Source organism: Bos javanicus, chromosome 3, assembly GCF_032452875.1.
Source record: "Bos javanicus breed banteng chromosome 3, ARS-OSU_banteng_1.0, whole genome shotgun sequence".
NCBI lineage: Eukaryota > Metazoa > Chordata > Mammalia > Artiodactyla > Bovidae > Bos > Bos javanicus.
In genome coordinates this window covers 83,929,246-83,952,525 of record NC_083870.1, presented here as the reverse complement: position 1 = coordinate 83,952,525, position 23,280 = coordinate 83,929,246, and the positions used below count along the sequence as shown (strand labels likewise).

Genomic DNA, 23,280 nt, shown 5'->3' with positions numbered 1-23,280 from the left:
TATAGAACATTGGACATTTTCATTGTCTTACTGCTTTTCCTGTTTTATAACGCACTGAAAAAAAGAGAGAGGGTGGGGAGAGAGAGAACATAAGTAAGATAAAGTTATCAATCTTTTTTGCTTTTTAAGCTTCTTCAGTTTAATAGAGTTGATTTTTAAAGATAATGTATACATAGTACTTTGATTTTCTAGTAGTCCTAATGGATTTTGTTACTATGTATACAAATGCAAAGAAGAAAGAGGCCATTTTTCTACTTCCTTTGCCTGAAGGAATTCATTGTCTTTGCAACAAATTGCATGTGTCTAATGCTTTTAGGTCTCAGATGACTTTTATGTAGCATTGTTTGGGGCAGTGGCCAAAGTGCAGGCAGAGCAATTGAAGAAGACCTTAGAAATCATCTGTTTATGCTTCCAACAGGCATATATTGTATTAGTATGTATTAACCACCTAATGTATACCAGGCACTAAGTGCAGAAGACAGCGGGATATACTAGAAACTGTGGGGCCTATATTCTAGGATAGGGCAATAGAAAGAATTCTAAAAAAGATACTTTCAGATAGTACTATGAAGACAGACAAACAAAACTGGGTTTGCATTCTTATTATATCAGTTTCCAGCTGGTTATTCAACATCAGAATCTTTTCCCCATATCTTGAATGCAGAGATGATCATTTCTACCTGATAGGGTGTTTTTTAGCATAAATGGAGAAAATTTATTGAATGATTTTTAGCACAGTTTCTGCAACTTAGCAGGTCCCCAATAAATTATTACTAAAACTTCAAAACCATTCAAGGATGCTCAGCTCTTTCTTGTTCTGGGATTTGCTTTTTTTTTTTTTTTAACTGAGCTTTATTCTGTTGATCTTATCCCCTTCTCCTAATTTTTTTTGAAATAATTTAAAAAAGTCAAGGAAAGCTGAATAACCCTTTTTATAGGCAAATAAAGCTGGAATAAGTTGGGTGTGGGGTTATTGGAAACGACAGCTAAAATGAGGTTTGAGCATTATGGAATAGAAGGTATATCTGACCAATAGGATGAAAATTGGCTAGACTATCTATAATACTTATTGTCATTTGCAGACATTAATTGGTTTTTCAGATGATACAGTGAAATGGATGGGTGACTTCAGCTGCTGGTATTTCTCTCACAGTTTTTCTCTCTCTGAATTAGAATTACTGATATGTATGCCTGTCTTCAATGATAGATTTTAATGCCCTTGAAAAGAAGTTCCGTGTGCGCCCTTCACAACACAAGCCTGACATGAATTTGGATTCAATCAACATTTGTTAATTGAAAAAAATGGGAATATGCTAGTGTCATAACAACAACAACAAAAACTGGCCAGAATAATAGGGCTGCTGGTTTCAAAAATTAGGATAACAAATCTACAACTTAGTCCCTTGGTGGAATGTTGATGTGGGAACCAGCTTTTTGAAGGGTCTTTTAAACCTGTAGATAGGGTTTCGGTTTTTTTTAATTGTGGTAAAATATACATAACAAATACACCATTTTAATTACTTTTAAGTGTAGAGTTCAGTAGCATGAAGTACAGTCACATTGTTGTACAACTATGATTACCGTCCACCTCCAGATCTTTTATATCTTCCCAGACCGAAACTATGGAAAGGGTTTTAATTTCACACTTGACTAACACACAGTTTTAAAGCCACCTCAGTGGCCTACAGACCAGGGACAGTCACTGGAAACAGTGCTGTTATTCCTTTGCACCTCACAAGGTTGTCCTTGGAACTCCTCAGTATAAGAAACTCGAATAAGAGAGTCTGGGAAAGAACAATGTCAGCCCCTTCCTCTCCTGATTGCTGTTGGAGGACAGTGTGCCTGCTTCCTTCATTGCATCGTGGGGAACCACTACCTCAGTTTTCCTCAAGACAGATAAAGAAGAAAAGAGTAGCTTTGGCACCAACTGAAAACTAACTTAAAACCTCAACAGAACTGAATGATAAAGACGAAATCATGACCAAATCGGTCCCTAATGTTATTTAGAGTCTATGTGCCAGGAATTTTTAGTTAGCATCCATTTTATGCTAACAGCTTAAATAAGAAATCTGCAATTTATAGAGGTTCAGTATTTGTCCAAGAAACTAGTGGTGTTAAGTGCCTCAACTAAGGATTTGAATTGAATTCTAACCCTTGGGCCCTTGCTCTTTCTATTCTGCCACAAGAATGTATTGCTAGAGATTCACCTTTTGTAGCACTTGGGTTGTTCATCAGTTGTGATGGAGCCACTATTTACCAAAGGAAGATCCCTCTTGATCCTCCTTTGGAGGAGGATCATTAATCATTTGCAAGTCTAAGCAGTTGCATATACAGTTAATGGTCATGGAGGTTATTTCTTTTTTTCTCAGAAGATTGAACAAGTCAGACAAATTTTGGTAACTGGAAGTCTTTTTATATTAACACTAAAACCTTTCTCAGCTCATTCTCTTTTTTCAGTTCCCAGGGGCATGAGATTGCATTAAATATAATCTTTCATAGCATATTACTGTCATTGGTCAGCTGGGAGTCCCTGTTTGCTTTTCTTTGCTCCCTTTTATTCCTATCTCTTTCCAGCCACTGTAATTAACCATTCTAATGTGTTAGCTATTTGTGTTTTGACTGTGCTGAAGGCTGAGCGCCGAAGAATTGATGCTTTTGAACTGTGGTGTTGGAGAAGACTCTTGAGAGTCCCTTGGACTGCAAGGAGATCCAACCAGTCCATTCTGAAGGAGATCAGCCCTGGGATTTCTTTGGAAGGAATGATGCTAAAGCTGAAACTTCAGTACTTTGGCCACCTCATGCGAAGAGTTGACTCATTGGAAAAGACTCTGATGCTGGGAGGGATTGGGGGCAAGAGGAGAAGGGGACGCCAGAGGATGAGATGGCTGGATGGCATCACTGACTCGATGGACGTGAGTCTGAGTGAACTCCGGGAGTTGGTGATGGACAGGGAGGCCTGGCGTGCTGCAATTCATGGGGTCGCAAAGAGTTGGACATGACTGAGCGACTGATCTGATCTGATATGATATGAACTTTCAAAATATGTGTTGTGGTTTTTGTGTGGAATCTTAATTCACATAAATAGTATTACATAATGTGTTGACCCCATTCTGTTTGTCCCCCTTTTCATTCAGCACTGTTTACAAAATCTCTTTATGTTAGTATTGGCATTAATTTATTTTAATTATTAATCTATGTCAAAACAGAAGAGGACTTTAATTATTTTTTGTTGTTACAGTTTTTCATAGTTTTATTGCACCATGTCCAAAGAGACAGCTTATATGATACTGATTTTTTTGTGGTTTCTTTTATGGTCTAATACACAGTCTGTTTCTGTAATTGTTCTGTGTGTGCCTCCCCAAAGTGTGTATTTTCTGTCAGATGTAACATTCCCTTAAATACAATACCTTGAGCTTATTGAGTTGTCAGTCTTCAGTTTATTTTTTTTAAACTTCTGCTTTATTATTTTCTGAGAAAGATGTGTTAACATTTTATTTTAGTTTCCTTAACGGTGGTATCATTTCTTAACTATTTTACCTTAGAAATCCAGTAAACAATACAGTTGAAAGCATAACTGCTCTGGTTGAATCTGGAAGAACACGTCTTAAATCGAGTGTCCTTTCAAGAGCCCATCTCCAGAGTACCTTAAGGCACCTCTGCAGGATCCTTAAATTGGAATATTATTTCTGTAAACAAGCTGTCAATTAACCCTTTAACCTTGCACTCTTATTTCTTGTTACCCACCCACTAACTTAAACAATTTTCGATTCAAAGCCAGATGGACTTTCACATCCCCTTCTCATCCCTCTGCATGGGAGTTTTTACCCTTGCTGTTTGGTCCACCAGAATTCTTCTTCACATAACCAAACTCTGTAACTTATTCAAAACCGTTCTTGTATATCCAAAGAACAAAAAAACTAATTAAAAAAGATATATACACAATTCAGTGTTATTAGAAGCTTTATTTACAATAGTCAGGCAACCTAAGTGTCCATCCATACATGAATGGGTAAAAGAGATGCGGTATGGAATGGAATACTACTCAGCCATAAAAAAGATATTGCCATTTGCGACAACATGGATGGGCCTAGAAGGTATTATACTAAGCCAGATAAGGACAAATACAAATGTGGAATCTAAAAAAAAAAAAAACAAATGAACAAACTAAACAAAACAGAAACAGACCTACAGGTACAGAGAACAAACTGGTGGTCACCAGAGGTGGGGAGTAGTTGGCAAATAGGTGAAGGGTATTAGGACGTACAAGCTTCCACTTATTAATAAACCATGGGATGTAATGTCCAGTATAGGGATTATGTTCAGTAATATTGTAATAACTTTGTATGGTTTAGCTTTGTAATAGCTACGGGTAGTTACCAGACTTACTATGGTGATCTATTTGTCATGTATATAAATGATGAATCACTATTTTGTATACCGGAAACTGATATTATATGTCAACTTTACTTCAATTAAGAAAAGAAAAAGAAAAAAAAAACCTTCTCAAATTCTGCTTCTTTCAAGAAATCTCTTCTAGCCATATCATTTTTTAGAATTCTAAAGGCAATGATTGCTCAGTTCAGTTCAGTCGCTCAGTCGTGTCCAACTCTTTGTGACCTTATGGACTGCAGCACGCTGAGATTCCCTGTCCATCACCAACTCCTGCAGCTTACTCAAACTCATGTCCATCAAGTCGGTGATGCAATCCAACCATGTCATACTCTGTCGTCCCCTTCTCCTCCTGCCTTCAATCTTTCCCAGCATCAGGGTCTTTTCAAATGAGTCAGTTCTTCACATCAGGTGGCCAAAGTATTGGAATTTTAGCTTCAACATCAGTCCTTCCAATGAATATTCAGGACTGATTTCCCTTAGGATGGACTGGAAGGAACTCCTTGCAGTCCAAGGAACTCTCAAGAGTCTTCTCCAACACCACAGTTCAAAAGCATCAATTCTTTGGTGCTCAGCTTTCTTCATAGTCCAACTCTCACATCCATACACGACTACTGGAAAAACCATAGCCTTGACTAGATGGACCTTTGTTGGCAAAGTAATGTCTCTGCTTTTTAATATGCTGTCAAGGTTGGTCATAGCTTTTCTTCCAAGGTGCAAGTGTCTTTTAATTTTATGGCTGCAGTCACCATCTGCAGTGATTTTAGAGCCCCCAAAAATAAAGTCAGCCACTTTATCCACTGTGTCCCCATCTATTTGCCATGAAGTGATGGGACTGGATGCCATGATCTTCGTTTTCTGAATGTTGAGCTTTAAGCCAACTTTTTCACTCTCCTCTTTCACTTTCATCAAGAGGCTCTTTAGTTCCTTCGCTTTCTGCCATAAGGGTGCTGTCATCTGCATATCTGAGGTTATTGGTATTTCTCCCGGCAATCTTGATTCCAGTTTGTGCTTCATCCAGCAAGACATTTCTCATGATGTACTCTGCGTATAAGTTAAATAAGCAGGGTGACAATATACAGCCTTGACACACACCTTTCCTGATTTGGAACCAGTCTGTTGTTCCATGTCCAGTTCTAACTGTTGCTTGTTGACTTTCATACAGATCTCTCAGTAGACAGCTCAGGTGGTCTGGTATTCCCATCTCTTGAAGAATTTTCCACAGTTTGCTGTGATCCACACAGTCAAAGACTTTGGTGTAGTCAATAAAGCAGAAGTAGGTATTTTTCTGGAATTCTCTTGCTTTTTTGATGATCCGACAGATGTTGGCAATTTGAACTCTGGTTCCTCTGCATTTTCTAAATCCAGTTTGAACATCTGGAAGTTCATGGTTCATGTATTGCTGAAGCCTGGCTTGGAGAGTTTTGAGCATTACTTTACTAGCGTGTGAGATGAGTGCAATTGTGTGGTAGTTTGAGCATTCTTTGGCATTTCCTTTCTTTGGTATTGGAATGAAAAATGACCTTTTCTAGTACTGTGGCCACTGCTGAGTTTTCCAAGTTTTCCAATGATTGCTAGTGCAGTTAATTTAATGTTTATTCACTGACCTAAATTTACTAATTGATTAATATATATTTAGTGACCAGCATGTGCCATGGTTGGAATTTCTGTTTATATAGCTGTGAAGTGAAGTGAAGTGAAGGCGTTTTGTCATGTCTGACTCTCTGAGACCCCATGGACTGCAGCCTACCAGGCTCATTTGTCCCTGGGATTCTCCGTTGTTTACTAGTTCTTGTGTGTGTTTGCTTCCTCTGCTTTGTTGTATAAGCATGTTGAGGGTAACATGTGTTTTGTATCCTCTATTAATTAAGGTACCCACATAATGGCTTGTTCTTAATAGTTGACTGACAAAAACACTTTGAGTTTATTTACTTCAGTGTTAATGGGGATAATTTTATTTCTATATAGAGGACAGTTTTGTTACATTGCAAGTTCTTTAGTTTACTGTATTTTGCAAAATATGTTCTTTATTATTCACAAGCATGATCAGTGAAAGTTCTCTAAGATTCTCTTCAAAATCCTTATAAAGTAGACAAATTTAACCTCTTTCTAAAATAAGCATTTATGATTAATTATTTCAATGTAAATTTATGTACAAATTAGCCTTTATGAGTTTAAATTTATCTACTCTCTTTTAAGGCAGTGTTTGTTATATCTGGTAAAGTGATGAGATGGACTAGGCTGTCTTTCTTCCCTTCCCCCTTAACACTAATTATTCCAGTTAAGCTTTCAGTTTGCAAGGTTCCCTCTAAGGACAGTGAATTTAGAGTATAGAGAGTTCCAGCATAGTTGCAGGAGAGCTTGGCTTTTCAGCTGATGAGATGATTGCATCATGTGATGGAGCCACCAGCAAGCCTTTGGGCGCTGGTAGCACTCCTGGCCTGAGCTGGTGCTGTTTGGTGTACAAGGCACGTTTGAAGCTGTTATTCCCCACACTGACCTGCCAGTGTAGTTGCGTTGCACAGGTGAAGCATAACCAGCCACATCCTAAAATAAGTAGTTTAGGCTGTAAAATGGAGGTTGCAAGATGAAACAGAAGATCAAATAGAAGAATTATAAAATACCTATAATCCATGAGCCTTTAAGTCCTTTATATTTTATTTCATTTTCCCAACTTCCGTGAAGTGGGAATTATCATGTCCATTTTTTAAAGATGAAGAAGTAGAATTCCATAGAGGTAAAATGAGGTATTAATTAATGGACATTGAGTAAGTGGTAGACGTATGTATTAACTTCAGATCTGACAGCTAAATCAGCATCCTTAATTCCCCTTGTTTTTACTTGCATAACACCCAATATTGTTTTGTACCCTTTGTATACTTTAAAGAGATGTAATTATTTAGAGTTAATGGTTGATTTTCTTTCCTGCTGGACTACAGGTCCGTGAGAGTAGATCCATGTCTGTTTTGTTCAACCAACAGACCAAACATTTTGCTTGGCACATACCTGGCGATCAGTATATATTCTTTGTTTCTCTGGTTCTTTTTTTGAAGGGGAGCAAGTAGTGCAGAGAGGCCAGGTTTTCCACCACATTATGTTAACACTCTTAGGTAAGAAAATGTGTAGAAAATCTAGGCCAGTCCTTGAACCTGAACAGTCAGGGAAGGTTTTATGGGGAGCCATCTTCTTAGATGGAGCTCAAATAATCTTTAACTGTAACCTGTATATAAGGCTGCGAATGACCTCAAGTACTTCACTTACAAGAAGGGACAATTCATTGCAGAGGTGTCAGTAAAAATGGGGAAATGCCAATGCCTTGATAATATAGATTCAGGTGCTCTATTTAAATTTTTTAACCTTTTTTTTTAAATTAGAAAAAATCAGGCAAAGATATGCAGACCTGCCTGGAGAACTGCACATTATTGAACTTGAAAAGGATAAGAATGGACTTGGACTCAGCCTCGCTGGTAACAAAGACAGGTCACGCATGAGCATATTTGTGGTGGGAATTAACCCTGAAGGACCTGCTGCCATGGACGGACGAATGCGTATTGGAGATGAACTGTTGGAGGTGAGGGGCGTATATTCTTAATTTTTGTTTGGGTGACATGATTGGATATAGAGGATAGTGTATAAGATGATGAAGTAAAAGAATAAAATGTTATAAATTGCATTTTCTTCAACTATTTGTTATCATTTTCCCAAGCAAGAATGAAAATTATATTGTTGCTTACAAATACTATTGGCTGCTTGAGTAAAGACTAATCTCACAAAATAATTTAAAGGCCTTTAAGTAAAATCTCATGAAAACATATTAAAAGAATAGAGCTTGTTTTTGAATATAAATTCCAAAAGATTCAAAACTAATTTGTGTATTAATCTGACATTATTAGTATTTAACAAAATCCTCTTCAGCTTCTGAATTAACTGTAAGTATAACATTTGTTTTTATTGCTGTTGCCATTTAGTTTTTCTGGAAGGTGTTACAGCCAACAAAATCTTATGAACTGGTTGTCAAGGACTGGTTAATATCTGTGAGTTGGAAATGTGGTTAAAGTCTCTTAGGTTCCTTATTTAGGAACAGGAGAGAGAAAAGAGAAGTTAGGGAGGGAACTGATCCCTGCTACTATTCCAGATGATTCCATCAGTAATCTGAAAAAGTTATTCTTATATTCATAAGCTTAAAGTCAGGGTCTCTGCTCTGCTGCTTCTGCGAAGTTGCTTCAGTCATGTCCGACTCTGCATGACCCCATAGACGGCAGCCCAACAGGCTCCCCGTCCCTGGGATTCTCCAGGCAAGAACACTGGAGTGGGTTGCCATTTCCTTCTCTAATGCATCAAAGTGAAAAGTGAAAGTGAAGTCGTTCAGTCATGTCCAACTCTTTATGACCCCATGGACTGTAGCCCACCAGGCTCCTCCGTCCATGGGATTTTCCAGGCAAGAGTACTGGAGTGGCCTTCTACCTTGTCATTGCCTTCTCCCTCTGCTCTGAGTTTATCTTATTTTTATATTTATTTGCCTGTTCAGTCATTCATTAATTCAACTAACAGTTTTTTGAGTGTCTCTTAGGGCTGGATACCAAAAAAGAGATGAATACTCCAGTCCTTCATTTGAATAGCTCAGTCTTAAGGAAGAAAAGAGACATAAAAGATTGTTGCACAACAAAAATAAAAAAAAAAAAGATTATAATAAAAGCAGCAATATGTACTTGCTACCAGACATAGCTTTACTGAGGTCACAGAGTAACAAGGTGAGGTCACAAAGCAAACAAGGCTTTTGGATTCAACACCAGGCAGTTTGACTTCTTAGCTGTTTGTTAAGTGTGCTCTAAGGCCTCTTGATAAAATACTCCAACACTTGGACATTTAGGGGAGCTGAATCACAGAGGCACTGAGTGTCAGATGCTTACTTCACATGAGGCCTTACTAATTTTTCATTTTATAATTTCCTCTTCAGACTCTACTCAGAATAGAATTCATAGTCATCTATAATGTGACTTGCCTAATAATATCCACAGCCAAAGCTGTTCAGACACAAACTCTAAGATCTTTAGTATCACCCTCTGTCTTCTCAGCCTTGGTTGGTAGTTTCTCCCCGTTTTGAAATCTATTTTCACCAAGAAGTCATTCCTGGAATTACTTTTCTTGTTGTTTGTAATATAGCATTATGAAAGCGACCCACATCGGGTAGACGTATTGACTAGCATAATCATCAAGTAAATAAACATCAATGGTATTAGTATGGATTAACCAGTATAATTCATTGCTTCAAGTTCATTTAGAGATTTCTTCATAAACAAAACTAAAGTGATGGTGGTGGTAATAATGATGAAAGTAAAAGCTAGTTTACTGAGCTATCCCTAGCATTTTACCTATGTGCTAACACATTTGTATTCTTAAGAGCCCTATATGGTCAGTACTGTTATTATCCCAATTTTCTGGATAAGAAAACTGCTAAGTAACAGAACTAAGTTGCTAAGAACCCAGGCTTGCCAGGCTCCAAGATCTGTGCTCTAGCAACTGAAGTATACTGCATTCTCCACGGTACTTCCAGCAAATCCTATCTGTTTAGATCCATAAGAATCCTGACTTATGATACTCTAGGCTTTAGGAAACCATATATATTAAATTATACTGTTGAATTATGCACACCTAAATGCATTATTTCCTGTCTTCTGTGGTACGTGGAAACGTTCCAAAAGCTATCATTTGGAACATGACGATTGTAGTTCTATTTTCTCTGCCTTATTAAGACTCAAGATGGAATGACTGATGTAATCCAGACCGGGAAGAGAAGTGGTATGTTATTTCTGTGTCTGACATTTTATTAGATAGAGGAGATAGATGAGCTAAGGCTGCAGGGCGGTGAGAGTGCTTCATAGGCCGTACAGTAAAGTCAACATTGTGTGCGGGGCAGAGAGCGCTAGACTAGGAAGACCTGCTTTAATTATTCCAACTCTTTCAGTTATTAGTTGCATTTCAGAAGGGATTTAATATAGTGTAGGGCACATGGTTGACTATTAATCAGATGATATTTCCTCTCTTAAAGACAGAAACTTCAGATATCTGTTTCTATCTATGCTAGAAGCTAGAAGAGCTCTCCTGAGCAAAAAAGAATATTAGCATCTTGCTTTTTCAGACCCCTCCTGTTCCCTCCTTTGACTTTCTGAATTTGGTCCTCTTGTTGCTCTTCAGTAATTTTATCTTCACTCAGAGATTAAAAGAATGAGAAGATTAAACATGGCAATAAATTAATCCCCTCATATTCTCCATGAAGTCTTTTATTCAAGTAAAATAAAATAAAATTAAAAGTTGAAATACTGAGTCTAGCATCACACATCTTTGATTATTTATCTTCTCTAACCCTCAGTTACCTTCTTTATCAAATGGAAATTTTTCATTCATTTAGCACATACTTTACTAGGCATCTGTTGTGTAGGAGGAAGTATAGGAGCAAGGTGCTGATTTTACATTGATGAAGAAAATCCATCGTCCTATTTTCATAGAGCTCACAGTCTAGTGATTGTGTAGCTTCAACCTCCAAGAGTGTTATAAGAATTAATGAGAAGATAGGTCACATTTTGCCACCACATCTGGCACTTACTAATACCATAATACATTTCAACTGATAATATTTATAAAAAATTTTTATGTGGATTTGTGGGTTTCAGTTCTTTTTAGCTTGTTTATATTAGTATATTTGTCTCCAAAAATATGTTCCAGAGGGAAACCATCATACTCTTCAGTAGCTCCATGCAGCATCTTGAAAAGCTGAGAGAGTAGAAAAAGGCACAGACTGGATTCTTATGCAGTTATAAGCCTTCTCATGGGCTTCTGGCTTCTAGGTCAGGGATGACAGTAAAAAAATTCATGTGGGAAACATTTTCCTGGTTTCTTTTTATAGCTGAGAAAAAAATTTCAGTCATTTCTCTATGATATGTGAAGAATTTGTTTATAACATATCAAGTCCAATGTGCTTTTGAACTGAGAATAGTCACTGATGTGATGAGTACCAGGAAAGCTGGAAGCCAGTGTTACAATAGCTGTTCTTGGATATGTAGTGTGTTAGATGTTGAAGGAGACTGCATCACGAAGGAAGCATTTAGGCTTTTAGATCATACTTACTGGGTTAGAGCAAATCTTGTATATTTGCTTACCCATCCACACTTTATTTATTTTTGTCAATTGAGGTACAGTTGTCCATGTCTTGATCAATCTTACAATTCTATTTGCTCATATTATTTCTCATAACTGCTTTGTTGTTATCATTATTACTTTGCTCACAGCCCCCTTTTATTTAGGGTTGATCTGACTTTTTTAGGCCCTCAGATGTAGTTAATTTATAGGAAGTAGAAAAGAGCGTGGTCAAACATACCTTGTAGCTTCCCGGAAGTGAGAAATTCGCATCTCTTCCCGAGCCCTGTCCATGACTGATTTTTGGCACAACACCGGCCAGCAGTTTTGTTGCTGTAGGACTGCATCATTACGGTGCAAGAGCAGTCAGCAAGTTCTGCTGATTGATAGCTCAGTTCATGTTTAAAAGAAATCTTTCACTGAGCCCCCAGAAGACAATGTGATTAAATCTCAGCTTCTTTCTCCTTTACTAGGATGCTAGTGTGGGGGTTCTGAATTAATTTCAAAATGCATTAGCATATAATTACCATGTAGACTGGAATGAGACTTTCTAGACTATTGGCTTTCCCTAAGCAATTAGTCCCAGAAAATACCCAGGCCCGGGCATGGTGCAGTCTTGTGAATATAGGATTTATTTATAATCTTCCCTACAGGGCAAGTGTGGGAAGAGAGCTGATAGTACCATGCGGGGATTGGAATGATTTGTCAGGTGAGGGAAGCAGCCAGAAGGAACAGCGTGGGTGGCATTTGGAAGTGTGCAGTGGATGGGCTTGTGTGTCTGGCTCCCACACACTTCAAGACAGAGGAAGTTCATTCCCTTTGTGACATTTACCTGTAGCCCCTAAATTAAATCTTGTTATTTTTGTATGTGTATAATAGGTTTATTTAAGAACCATTGAAAATAAAAAGTATGAATACTACCTATATTTGCTAAGAATAAAGACATAGAACTATAGGTAAACTCAGATCTTTTTGTTTAGTAATACTTATGTTAATAAGAGGAAAAAACTGAAATCATTAAATGACTGACTCAGGTACGTGTACGTGCTTTATGACAAACTCCTGTCTGAGGGTGCTCACTACCACACCAGTCCAAAAGGTTAATCCTTGACTTGTTGCCAGTGAGTTATTTTTGAAATCTTTTGGAAGACTTAGATGTGATTTAGAAGTACACTATAGTGAATAAATTACTAGGTTTTAGACATCTATAGATAAGATTCTACTTTATAGTCAAAAGTTTCCATCATCTTATACTGGGTCCTTTAGATTATTACCATACAAATGAATGTAATTTTCTAAAGTATGCTTCTTAATGCATTAATTATGCCCTAAGAGATCTCACAGAATAAAATATCCCATTGTGGAAACACTAGTTTGAGGACCAGAAAGAAGAGTAAAGGATTTCAAAATTGCAGTAAAATGATTTTTCCAACAGTTTTATTAACAGAAATAGGTTTATGACAGCTAAAAATACAAAAATAAATTGATAAACATTTGTTATTGTGGCAATAGTGTCAAAATACATCAAATTTTGCGTTTTAAATATGTGATTTATTGTATGTATTATATCTCAATAAAGCTGCTAAAAAATGAGTTGATCGTCCTGACAGAAACTATAAGGAAGTCCTGAATATAACCTCACATATGCAAAGCTGAAGTTACCCCATTTTCTGACTCTTAAAATTATATGCAGCCTAATTCATAGCTCTGAAAGTCAACAGAAGAATGTGGTGTTGGCTGAGTGGTCAGCTTCACACACAAAGTTGTCCTGGGATCCCAGAGGTGTGTATGTTTTTCCTTTCTTTCAAGTGCAGTCTCCCTTGTCATTAAAACATTGTAACTCATACTTATCATATTTTGCTTAATTACCTTCCCTAAGTAATCCATTGTATTACATCCAAATTAAGTTACAAAAAGATGAGTTTATTAAAAGAAATCAGAGGTAGGGGAGCTATACTGGGAATTTAGTTGACACTGAGCATTTATAATCTTCTAGGCTTTGCTAAATTCTTTACAAGCATTCTCTCTTTTTTAAACAAAAGTAGATGCTATTTTAGTACCCATTTTACAGATAAGGAAACTGAAACACGAGGAGCAGAATCAACATGAAAACACTGACTTTTCAGACTCTAAAGGCTATGTTCTTTAGTTCTGGGTGGATAATGATTCTGGAAGATAATCATGAATTTCTCATCATTTTGTAGTTTTGGTTGATCTATATTAACCCAGTGCTTGTTTAGAATATCTGAGATAATTTTTCATGATACAGTACCCTGTTACTCTTTTTATCTTCTTAAAATTTAATGCCACTTGGAATTCATTAAAAGAAGACTGCAGTCAGTGAAATTACACCTATCTCTCAAGAACCAAAGAAGAAAAATAATCTTTTTTTTTTGAGGTTGTTTTTGCCTGATTTGAGAGCTCCTCTATGCTTCATAACTTAAGAGCTTTCACCCTCAGTGCCATTATAGAGTTAAAATTTTATTTCGGCTGTAAGAAATAGTTTGTAAAACCTTACACATATTGGGTGGCCTGGTTCTTTTCTGTGTTTCCTGGAGTGAAGTCTTTGAGGTCTCCTTTTGCCATTTTTGTTTCTGTCTCTGGCTGGTTGGGGGAAGTGTTTTGAATTATACGGTCGTACATTATTAGCTTTATACTGCTTAAGTATTTAGGCTAAAACTCTATATTCTTACTGATCTTTTGGAGGAATGCAATTATTTAATTTTTATTTTCGCAGTCCTCAATATTGCTCCACAAAAGCTTTAAGTGGGATCACTACAGTGAGCCACATTGTCTTAAAATTAGGGAGGGAAAGTGGCATGAAAAAAAGAGTAAAAATGAAGATGTTCAAAGGAACTCAATTACCGTGGAAGCTTATAAAAGGCAGAGGAATGTACGCAGGGGAAGAAAGGTGCCATTTGGAAGGAATAAGTGGGTTTCAGCAGTGATTCTCCAGACTCTCCTTTCTGCAGTTTTCCCTCGGACTCACACATTCCATATCAGGGTAGCTAGTTGTCCAGGCTTCTGGTCCCTCCTTTTACCAGTTTCTTCCCCACTCACTTCCAGCCCCACTCATGGTCATGCTGAGATGCAGGCTGGAAAGATATGCTCTTAGGTTATGGAGAAGTGCTTCCTTATGTCAGCCTCATCACATATTTTTTTTTCCTATATTTTGCTTTGTGTGCTAAGTTGTTTCAGTCACATCTGACTCTTTACAGTCCTTTGGACTGTAGCCCTCCAGGCTCCTCTGTCCATGGGATTCTTACAGTTAAAATTTCTTACAGTCACCGTGCAGGCTTTTTATTTAATTACTTATTTATTTATTTTGCAGTTTGAATCTCTGGTGATTTATGACATTGTTCTTTGTTGTTGGATCTGACTCTTTGTAACCCCATGGATTGCAGCATTTCAGGCTTCCCTATCCTCCACTGTCTCCTGGAGTTTGCTCAAGTTCATGTCCATTGAGTCAGTGATGCTATCTAACCATCTCATCCTTATGACATTATTTCATCACAGATTGCTGTAAGGATAACCACTATTCACCCATGAGGTGTTCCAAATTTACTCATAAATTTTCAGGAATGAGATACTTTATGTTCTCTCAAAATGAGTCAAAAAGTCATCAATCTGCATATTTACAATATTTAAGCAACGTGAAGGATAACTGAAAGATCAAGAATTTAAAATGGCATTATGCTCAAGACCATGTAATTTTAAGGCACAAAGCTTGAAAGAAAAGTGTTAATGTAATTCTTATTCTAGGTTTGACTTACTAACAATATCAAACACCTCCTTGAACTCATCACAAACATGGGTCACGTACGTGTGTTTAAATTTTAGTTTGTAAGTGAAGTGAAAGTTGCTCAGTCGTGTCCAACTCTTTGTGACCCCATGGACTATACAGTCCATGGAATTCTCCAGTCCAAAATACTAGGGTGGGTAGCCTTTCCCTTCTTCAGGGGAATCTTCCCAACGGTCTCCCACATTGCAGGCAGATTCTTTACCAGCTGAGCCACAGGGGAAGCTCAAGAATACTGGAGTGAGTAGCCTATCCCTTCTCCAGTGGATCTTTCCAACGCAGGAATCAAACCTGGGTCTCCTGCATTGCAGGTAGATTCTTTACCAACTGAGCTATCAGGGAAGCCCATAGTTTGTAAGAGGTAGGTCTAAAATCAGTAATCCAACCTGAAAATCAGATGTTCCACCCAAAGCAGTAGGCTTGTGCCAACTTCACATCCTGTTAGGAAAAATTGTGCATTATATGTCCACCCCAAACCCCCCATCAGTTTCCCAAAATACAACTAAAGTATTATAGTATAATATATACAAAGATATTGTATATAGGCAACATTAATCATGTTAGGATGTGAAGTGTGTAATATTACTTCAGAATCACCAAACACTATGGTTGCTAACACACAGTTGCTTTGTATGCACCACCATGGCTTCCATTAGCTCTGCCTACATCTACACTATACATCCTCCTTGTTGACTCTGAGTGTCATAGAACATCTCCCTGTGATTCTTTACTTGAAATGCAACTTTGACCTTTTCCCTCACAGTTTTTTGTTTAAAATCTTTTACTTTGTATTGAGGGGTATAGATACAATTTTTTTTCTTTATAAGATAAGGATTTACTGAAAAATATTATATTGAGAGAGATAGAGATTCTATGAAGTTTAGATATTAAAAATCAAAAGGTATGGGAAATGTTACCTGGGGAGGTATACCCATATATATTTTCTGCCCTTTAAAAAAAAGTTCTTTTTTTTTAATATCTACAAAGTAAACAGAATAACATAATGAAATTATTTTGTATAGCCATCACATAACTCAACAATTACTAACACTCTGTCATTCAGGTATCACCTATAGCTTCATATACCCACCCCTACTCAGAATATTATTATTTTTATAGGCATGTGTATATATGTATATGTGCTAAAATTTACATAACATGAAATCCACAGGCTTTATCTATACAATTTTGACAGTTGTGTACACTGTATTGCCCAAATACCTATCTTTTCTCTCTCTGCAGAAACTTTTATGGGGTGTTGATTCAAGTGACTTCCTCATTTTAACTTATTTGTTGTTGTTGTTGTTGTTTTGTAATTGAATTGAATTTGGAGTTCTTTATATGTTCTGGAAATATTCTGGATGCTAGTTCTTTATCAGATAGACACAGCAATGAAAATGTGTTGAAGGCAAGAGAAAAAAATTCTAGTAGCATAGGTAATTGGGGTAGAGTCCTAATCAGATCACGTGTTTGAAAGAAGCAACTATTAAGCTGGCCCTTGCTAGTTTGGGGAAGTCTCGACTTCTAGCATGTACTGATGTTCTTGGAAGAAGGAATCCCAGGTCGCTGTTCACTTGAGATCCTATTTACTCATGTGACTCAGTTCAGTCGCTCAGTTCTGTCCAACTCTTTGCAATCCCATGGACTGCAGCACACCAGGCCTCCTTCTCCATCACCAACTCCTGGAGCCTGCTAAAACTCATGTCCATCAAGTCGGTGATGCCATCCAACCATCTCATCCTCTGTCGTCGCCTTCTCCTCCTGCCTTCAATCTTTCCCAGCATCAGGGTCTTTTCCAACGAGCAGATAACCCACAAATTGCAGAACAATTATACCAAAGAAATTCTTGGAAAGAAATTCTCTCACTGTTAAGACAGTTCTAGGACCCAAAACAGATTTCCCAACCTGGAGATCTGGCAAAGGGACTGAGAACCCCCAGGGAATTTGACTTTGGAGGCTAGTGGGATTTGATTATAGAACTTCCACAGGACTGGGGAAACAGACTCTTGGAGGGCACAAACAAAAGCATGTGAGCACCAGAACCCAGGACAAAGGAGCAGTGTACCCACAGGAGACTGAGCCAGACTTGCCTGTGAGTATCCAGGAGTCTCTGGTGGAGGCGTGGGTTGACAGTGGCCTGCTGCAGGGTTGGGGCACTGAATACAACAATGCGGGCATAAGTCCTTTTGAAGGAGGTTGCCATTACCCCTACCATAGTTTAGCCTCAGGCCAAACAACAGGAAGGGAACACAGACCTGAATATCAACAGGAAATTGGATTAAAGATTTGCTTAACATGGCCCTGCCCATCAGAATAAGACCCAGATTCCCCCACAGTCACTCTCTCCCATCAGGAAGCTTCCCCAAGCCTCTTATCCTTATCCATCAGAGGGCAGACAATATGAATACCACAAGTACAGAAAACTAACCAAACTGATCACATGGATCACAGCCTTGTCTAACTCAGTGAAATGAGCCATGCTGTGTAGGGCCACCCAAGACGGATGGATTATGGTGGAGAATTCTGACCACATATAGTCCACTGGAGTAGGGAATAGCAAACCACTTCAGTATCTTGCCTTGAGAACCCCTTGAGCAGTATGAAAAGGCAAAAAGATATGACACTTATGTGACATTAATAGAGATAGGATGTAATGCCTCAGCATCCTAGGAAAGAATGACTCCTCTGCAATATTAATGAGCCCTTAGAAGTAGATTATACTTTTGACTCCATTCATGCATTCCTTTCTATGCCCTGCAGATAATACAAAGTTAGCCACAGATACCTATTTCATTTGGTCAAGTGAACCAGCCTATAGCAAGTAGGGCAGCTTCCATAGAAACACTAAGAATCAGAGCAACGTGTGTGTGTGCTGCATGCTAAGTCACTTCAGTCGTGTCTGACTCTTTGCAACCCAGTGGACTGTAGCCCGCCAGGCTCCTCTGTCCATGGGATTCTCCAGGCAAGAAGACTGGAGTGGTTTGTTGTGCCCTCCTCTAGGGGATCAGAGCAACACATAAACATATTTCTCTGCTCACTTCCTTGAAGTCAATATTTTTCTATAGTGTTAGGGTATAGAATTCAAAGGAGTATCTTTTACTATTTTCCCAGTATATCAAATTTAGAGAGATGTGAACTACAAGCTATTATACTTTGCCTTCAAGAAAGTATTTCGATTTAATTCATTCTGTTTGAGAGAAAATAAATCTCTCATGCTTTAGCCTTGTAAACGAATGTGTTCCTTTGGGAACATTATACTTTACAAGAAACAGATTAAATGAAGTCGTGGAAGACCTTATTTCAGCACTGTGTTCGTTAAACTTAGTCCTTAAAACCTGTTCCTTTGCTCAAACTATTAAGTTATTAGAGCTTGACATGTATTATTTTGTCTTTTGAGAGAAAGAAATCAATGTGAAATTTATTCAGAAATACTTTTTCATTCCAGTGAAATTGTGTTTTCATGTGAGTGGCAGTCATCATCCCTGCTCCCTTCTTGCCTTGCTGCCCCTTTCTTCCCTTCAGTTCTCCCATCTGCAAAATTGAAAGCAGTGATTTGGAAAGTGAGGATGGTTTTTCACGGGGGCTAGTGACCAAGATTTTTGGAAGAGAAAAAGTCTCGTTTGAACAGGACTTTGTTACCTCTATTCTGTTAGTCTATACCCCACCCCCAAAGCTATCTGCATGGTTCCTAGGAAGAGGCCTACAGTTTCCTGCCTGCATATCTTTTCATATACGAGAATAGCCTTTCCACAGTCCTGGTGTTCTTAGTGCCCCTCTGTTCACCCTAGGCCTGCTAGGATTCCACAAGACCCACCCACCCACCTCCAAGAAAAGATGATCATCTCTTGCTTTATGTCCGCATCCATCACATGGCAATACATTTATCTGTGTCCAAGACCCTGTCATTTACCAGGTGTATGTGTGCAAAGAACCTTATCTGACCAAGTAAAAGCAATTCCAGTGAAGTGACTTTCAGAGAATGAGTATCTAGGACATACTTCACGCTCAATACATGGCAGCTGTGGTGATGATGGTAATGAAAATTCCTGTTTCCTCATCACTTGCACAATGGCTGTTGAATAAGTGAATAAATTGGTAGGTATGACACATATCTATTATACTTTTATTGGAATATTTCTTGGTCTGGAATTTCTATTTTGTGAGGCCCTGTTAATTGGATTTAAAATTTCAAAGAATTAAAAACAACAACCAACTGTAAAGCACATGGAACTCGGCTCAATGTTATGTGGCAGCCTGGATGGGAAGGGAGTTTGGGGGAGAATGGATACATTTGTATGTATGGCTGAGTCCCTTCACTGTTCACTTGAAACTATCACAGCATTGTTAATCAATCGGCTATATCCCAATACAAAATCAAAAGTTTTAAAAAATAGACAGGAAAAGTTGCTTATCCTCTGACTTTTACCCCCTATCTCCATACCTTTAGGAGTGGTTTCTAATTATTAATAGGACAGGCTTTTAGACTCAAACAGATTTGGCTCTAAATACTGTGGTCAGGTTCCTAAAACTCATTAAGTCTCAATTTCTCCATCTGTAAAATGAGGTAGTAATGCATTTCTCTATTGATTTGTGTGAAAGAATGTATTTAAGGCACGTGTGTATGTGTGTATATGCATGTGTAGTGTATGTGCTTTATATGTTGTGAGCACTTATAAGTGGTATTGTTACAAAGTAGTTATAAAATATCAATATAAAAACACTGGCTATCACCTTAAATCCCACCAGTCAAAGATACCATCATCATTGACAGTTGAGATCCTTACAGAGCTTTCTTTAGACTTGGACAGAAATTTTTACATAAACAAAAATAATATGACAAATAGGTTACATTGTGTTTGGTCATATTCACTTTATAAAGTTATCTTTATATGGCAATGGATTTAGATCTGTATCATTCTCCTTTTGGAGAAGGCAATGGCACCCCACTCCAGTACTCTTGTCTGGACGGAGGAGCCTGGTGGGCTGCAGTCCATGGGGTCGTGAAGAGTCAGACACAACTGAGCGACTTCACTTTCACTTTTCACTTTCATGCATTGGAGAAGGAAATGGCAGCCTGCTCCAGTGTCCTTGCCTGGAGAATCCCAGGGACGGGGGAGCCTGGTGGTGGGCTGCCGTCTATGGGGTCTCACAGAGTCGGACACAACTGAAGCGACTTAACAGCAGCAGCAGCATTCTCCTTTACCTCCTTTTAATGACACTTTACCTCCATTTATTGATGTATGAAGACAAATATAATAAACCTTTTGTTGATGAATGTCTAGTTTTTCCTATTATAAATTATGGCCCTGATAAGTATTTTGACATCTTTGTCTTTAATCTTTTGGGGATAAATTCTTAAAAGTGGAAGTGCTAGATCAAAAATTAAACCATAAGAAGACCCATCAAGTTATGAACACTTAGGATTTGTTTGTTTTCTACATCTATGTTAAAGTCAATAAGAGTGTTTATTAAAGAAAAAAGTTAACCTAGAGATAATGTTTGCAAATATAAAGTTTAGAATATATTTAAAACTGAATTAGGGAGGACTCTCAGATTTCATCAGCAATTTCAGTTACCTGACTTATAACTCAATTGTAATAATTTATTACTATTCATAATAAATCATACTACTTAATAAAAGCATGGGTAAAGGGTGTGTTGTTGAGTATATTTTAACATGATATTCAAACCTCAGGCAAACCTGTTGCTTGAACTAAATTTTAATTTTTGTATAATTAATATTTCTAATCTAAGCTTAGAAATCAAAGCTAATTAACTTTTACTTCCAATTTGCTACATTTTTGAATAGACTTAATTGAGCTACTTACTCTCCAGTATAAATTTATATTCATGTTCAATTTCATTATGGGAAATTGAGTAATTGAAACCTATCTCTTCATGATATTTTTGAATAATTTTATTGAAACAAATCTCATTAAGGACCTCTAAAGTGAAAGTTTATGTAGTATAACAAAAGGATTTCTGTTTATTTTTGCTGAATTGTTGCTGGATTAACCCTAATTCTACTTCTTCTATAAACTACACATGAAATATTGCAATTAAGTATTCGATCTCTAGTATCTAAATATAGACAGTTTACCTGAAATTAGTGTTCACCACCACTCCTCTTCCCCCTTGACTGCCCCCTCCCCCGGCTCAGCTATAGTAGCAGAAACCAGCTCGTGATGGAAAATATGGATCAAAATGAAAACCTATTATGTCCTTGTTGGCCAAAAAAAAGTTTGTTCAGGCTTTTTATACTATTTATAAGTTTTACAAATACAGATGTTTCTTATTTGGGGCTATTGTTTTCAGTATCTAGAACATGGTTAAGTTTTTCCTGAATGCCATTTCATTCAGCTGAAAGTTCAGAACCTTGGAAGATGAGCTATGATAAAGTATTTGTGTCATTCTGGGACCAAGGATAATGGAACTGAGACAGAAGTTACTGACCCTGTGGAGGATTTCAGAAAGGCCTTTTGTCAGTAGTCAGAGGGCTTCCCAGGGGATGCAGTGGTAAAGAATCTGCCTCCCAATGCAGGAGACACAGGAGACGTGGGCTCAATCCCTGAGTCAGGAAGATCCCCTGGAATAGGAATGGCAACCTGTTCCAGTATTCTTGCCTAGAAAGTTCCATGGACAGAGGAGTCTGGTGGGCTATATGTAGCCCGTGGGGTCACAAAGAGTTGGACATGACTGAATGATTAAACATGCACACACCCAGTAATTAGGAAAGACAAACACAGATGAAAAAAAACAGAATTATAAGTCAAGAGTATGAAAATCTCATTTATACAGAAAGCCTTTTTCCTTTGTTTTTTTTTCCCCTTCTAAATGCCAAGTAAATTACTGTGTGTCTGAAAGAGTTTAAGACTAGGAGATAGAGTCACACTTGGATATATAAATTAATGAAGTCTCTGATAGTGTATTGGTAGAGACTTTTCATTGGTAAAGAACAGAAATTTGCTCAAGACAATTTAACTCAAAGAAGGGGAATTTTTTGGAATGGTATGTGTGTCCCTCCTAGAACCTAAAGATCAGGATGCCTGGGGGCCTTAGAAGGTGATGGCTTTTCCTCTCCCTTTATCCATGTGGCATATTATGGCTACATGAGGCTAAAAGAGAAATAGAGAATTGTTGCATGTGGTTTAGCCCTAGTTTAAACACCTCTCAGAGGAGAGAATCCTGATGGTCCTGGCCTGTGTCATATGTCTCCCAGTTTTAGCCTGAAGTGGCATGACAAGCAATACTAACTTGACTGTCAATCATGATGGATGGTGTTCGTGATGGGAAGGTTTGAAGGACCATCCCTTCTAAAGAAAAGTGGTTGTATGCTGTCAACAACCCCCCAAATCTCTACTACATCCCCAGTCTGGTCTGGCTTTCTCACGTAGTAATATGGAAATCAAGATGAAGTGGCATAAAATATACTTCCAATAGTCATGGCTGATTGAATGTGGGAAAAATTATTTATCATCCAAACTGGGTTACATTTGAGAGAAGGCACCCTATAAATAGTGGGAACAATATGTATAAACTGGATTGTCCCAGATTTTAAAATATGGTTACCCTTGAATGGAAGAGTTGTACATCTCAGATTTTAACATAATAAATAGATTATTTAGAGGGAGTTGGAATACCAAGTCAGTACTAAGGAGAGTTCTTTCTACCATTATTAGATAGTATCAAAGATAAAGATATATCTAAATAATTTATTATTCTTTCCATATATCATTGAGTGACTTTTGAAAGGAGAAACTTTGGGAAAGCACTTAGTTTCTCTACTTCTCAGTTTACTGGAAGTAAATGGAAAATAATATCTTCTAATTTCTAGATAATCTGAATGATCACTTACATTCTGAAAGGATGAAATATTTTAATTGTTTTCCTTTGGCTTAGGTTAGAAAAAAGTTTAAAAGGTGGTCAATGTTTGTTTATTTCTATAATGAAAAAGTTGT

The 23,280-nt window shown here is 37.6% G+C and overlaps 1 protein-coding gene across 4 annotated transcripts in view; it reads left to right on the top strand.

The window, feature by feature from the left end:
- PATJ (PATJ crumbs cell polarity complex component) overlaps positions 1 to 23,280 on the top strand; it is a 389,489-nt gene that overhangs the window by 205,103 nt on the left and 161,106 nt on the right. For all 4 annotated transcript variants that reach the window (XM_061411765.1, XM_061411766.1, XM_061411764.1 and 1 more), the window contains exon 28: positions 7,764 to 7,960. In XM_061411765.1, the coding sequence (XP_061267749.1) occupies positions 7,764 to 7,960 (197 nt within the window). The remainder of the gene's footprint in view (positions 1 to 7,763; positions 7,961 to 23,280) is intronic.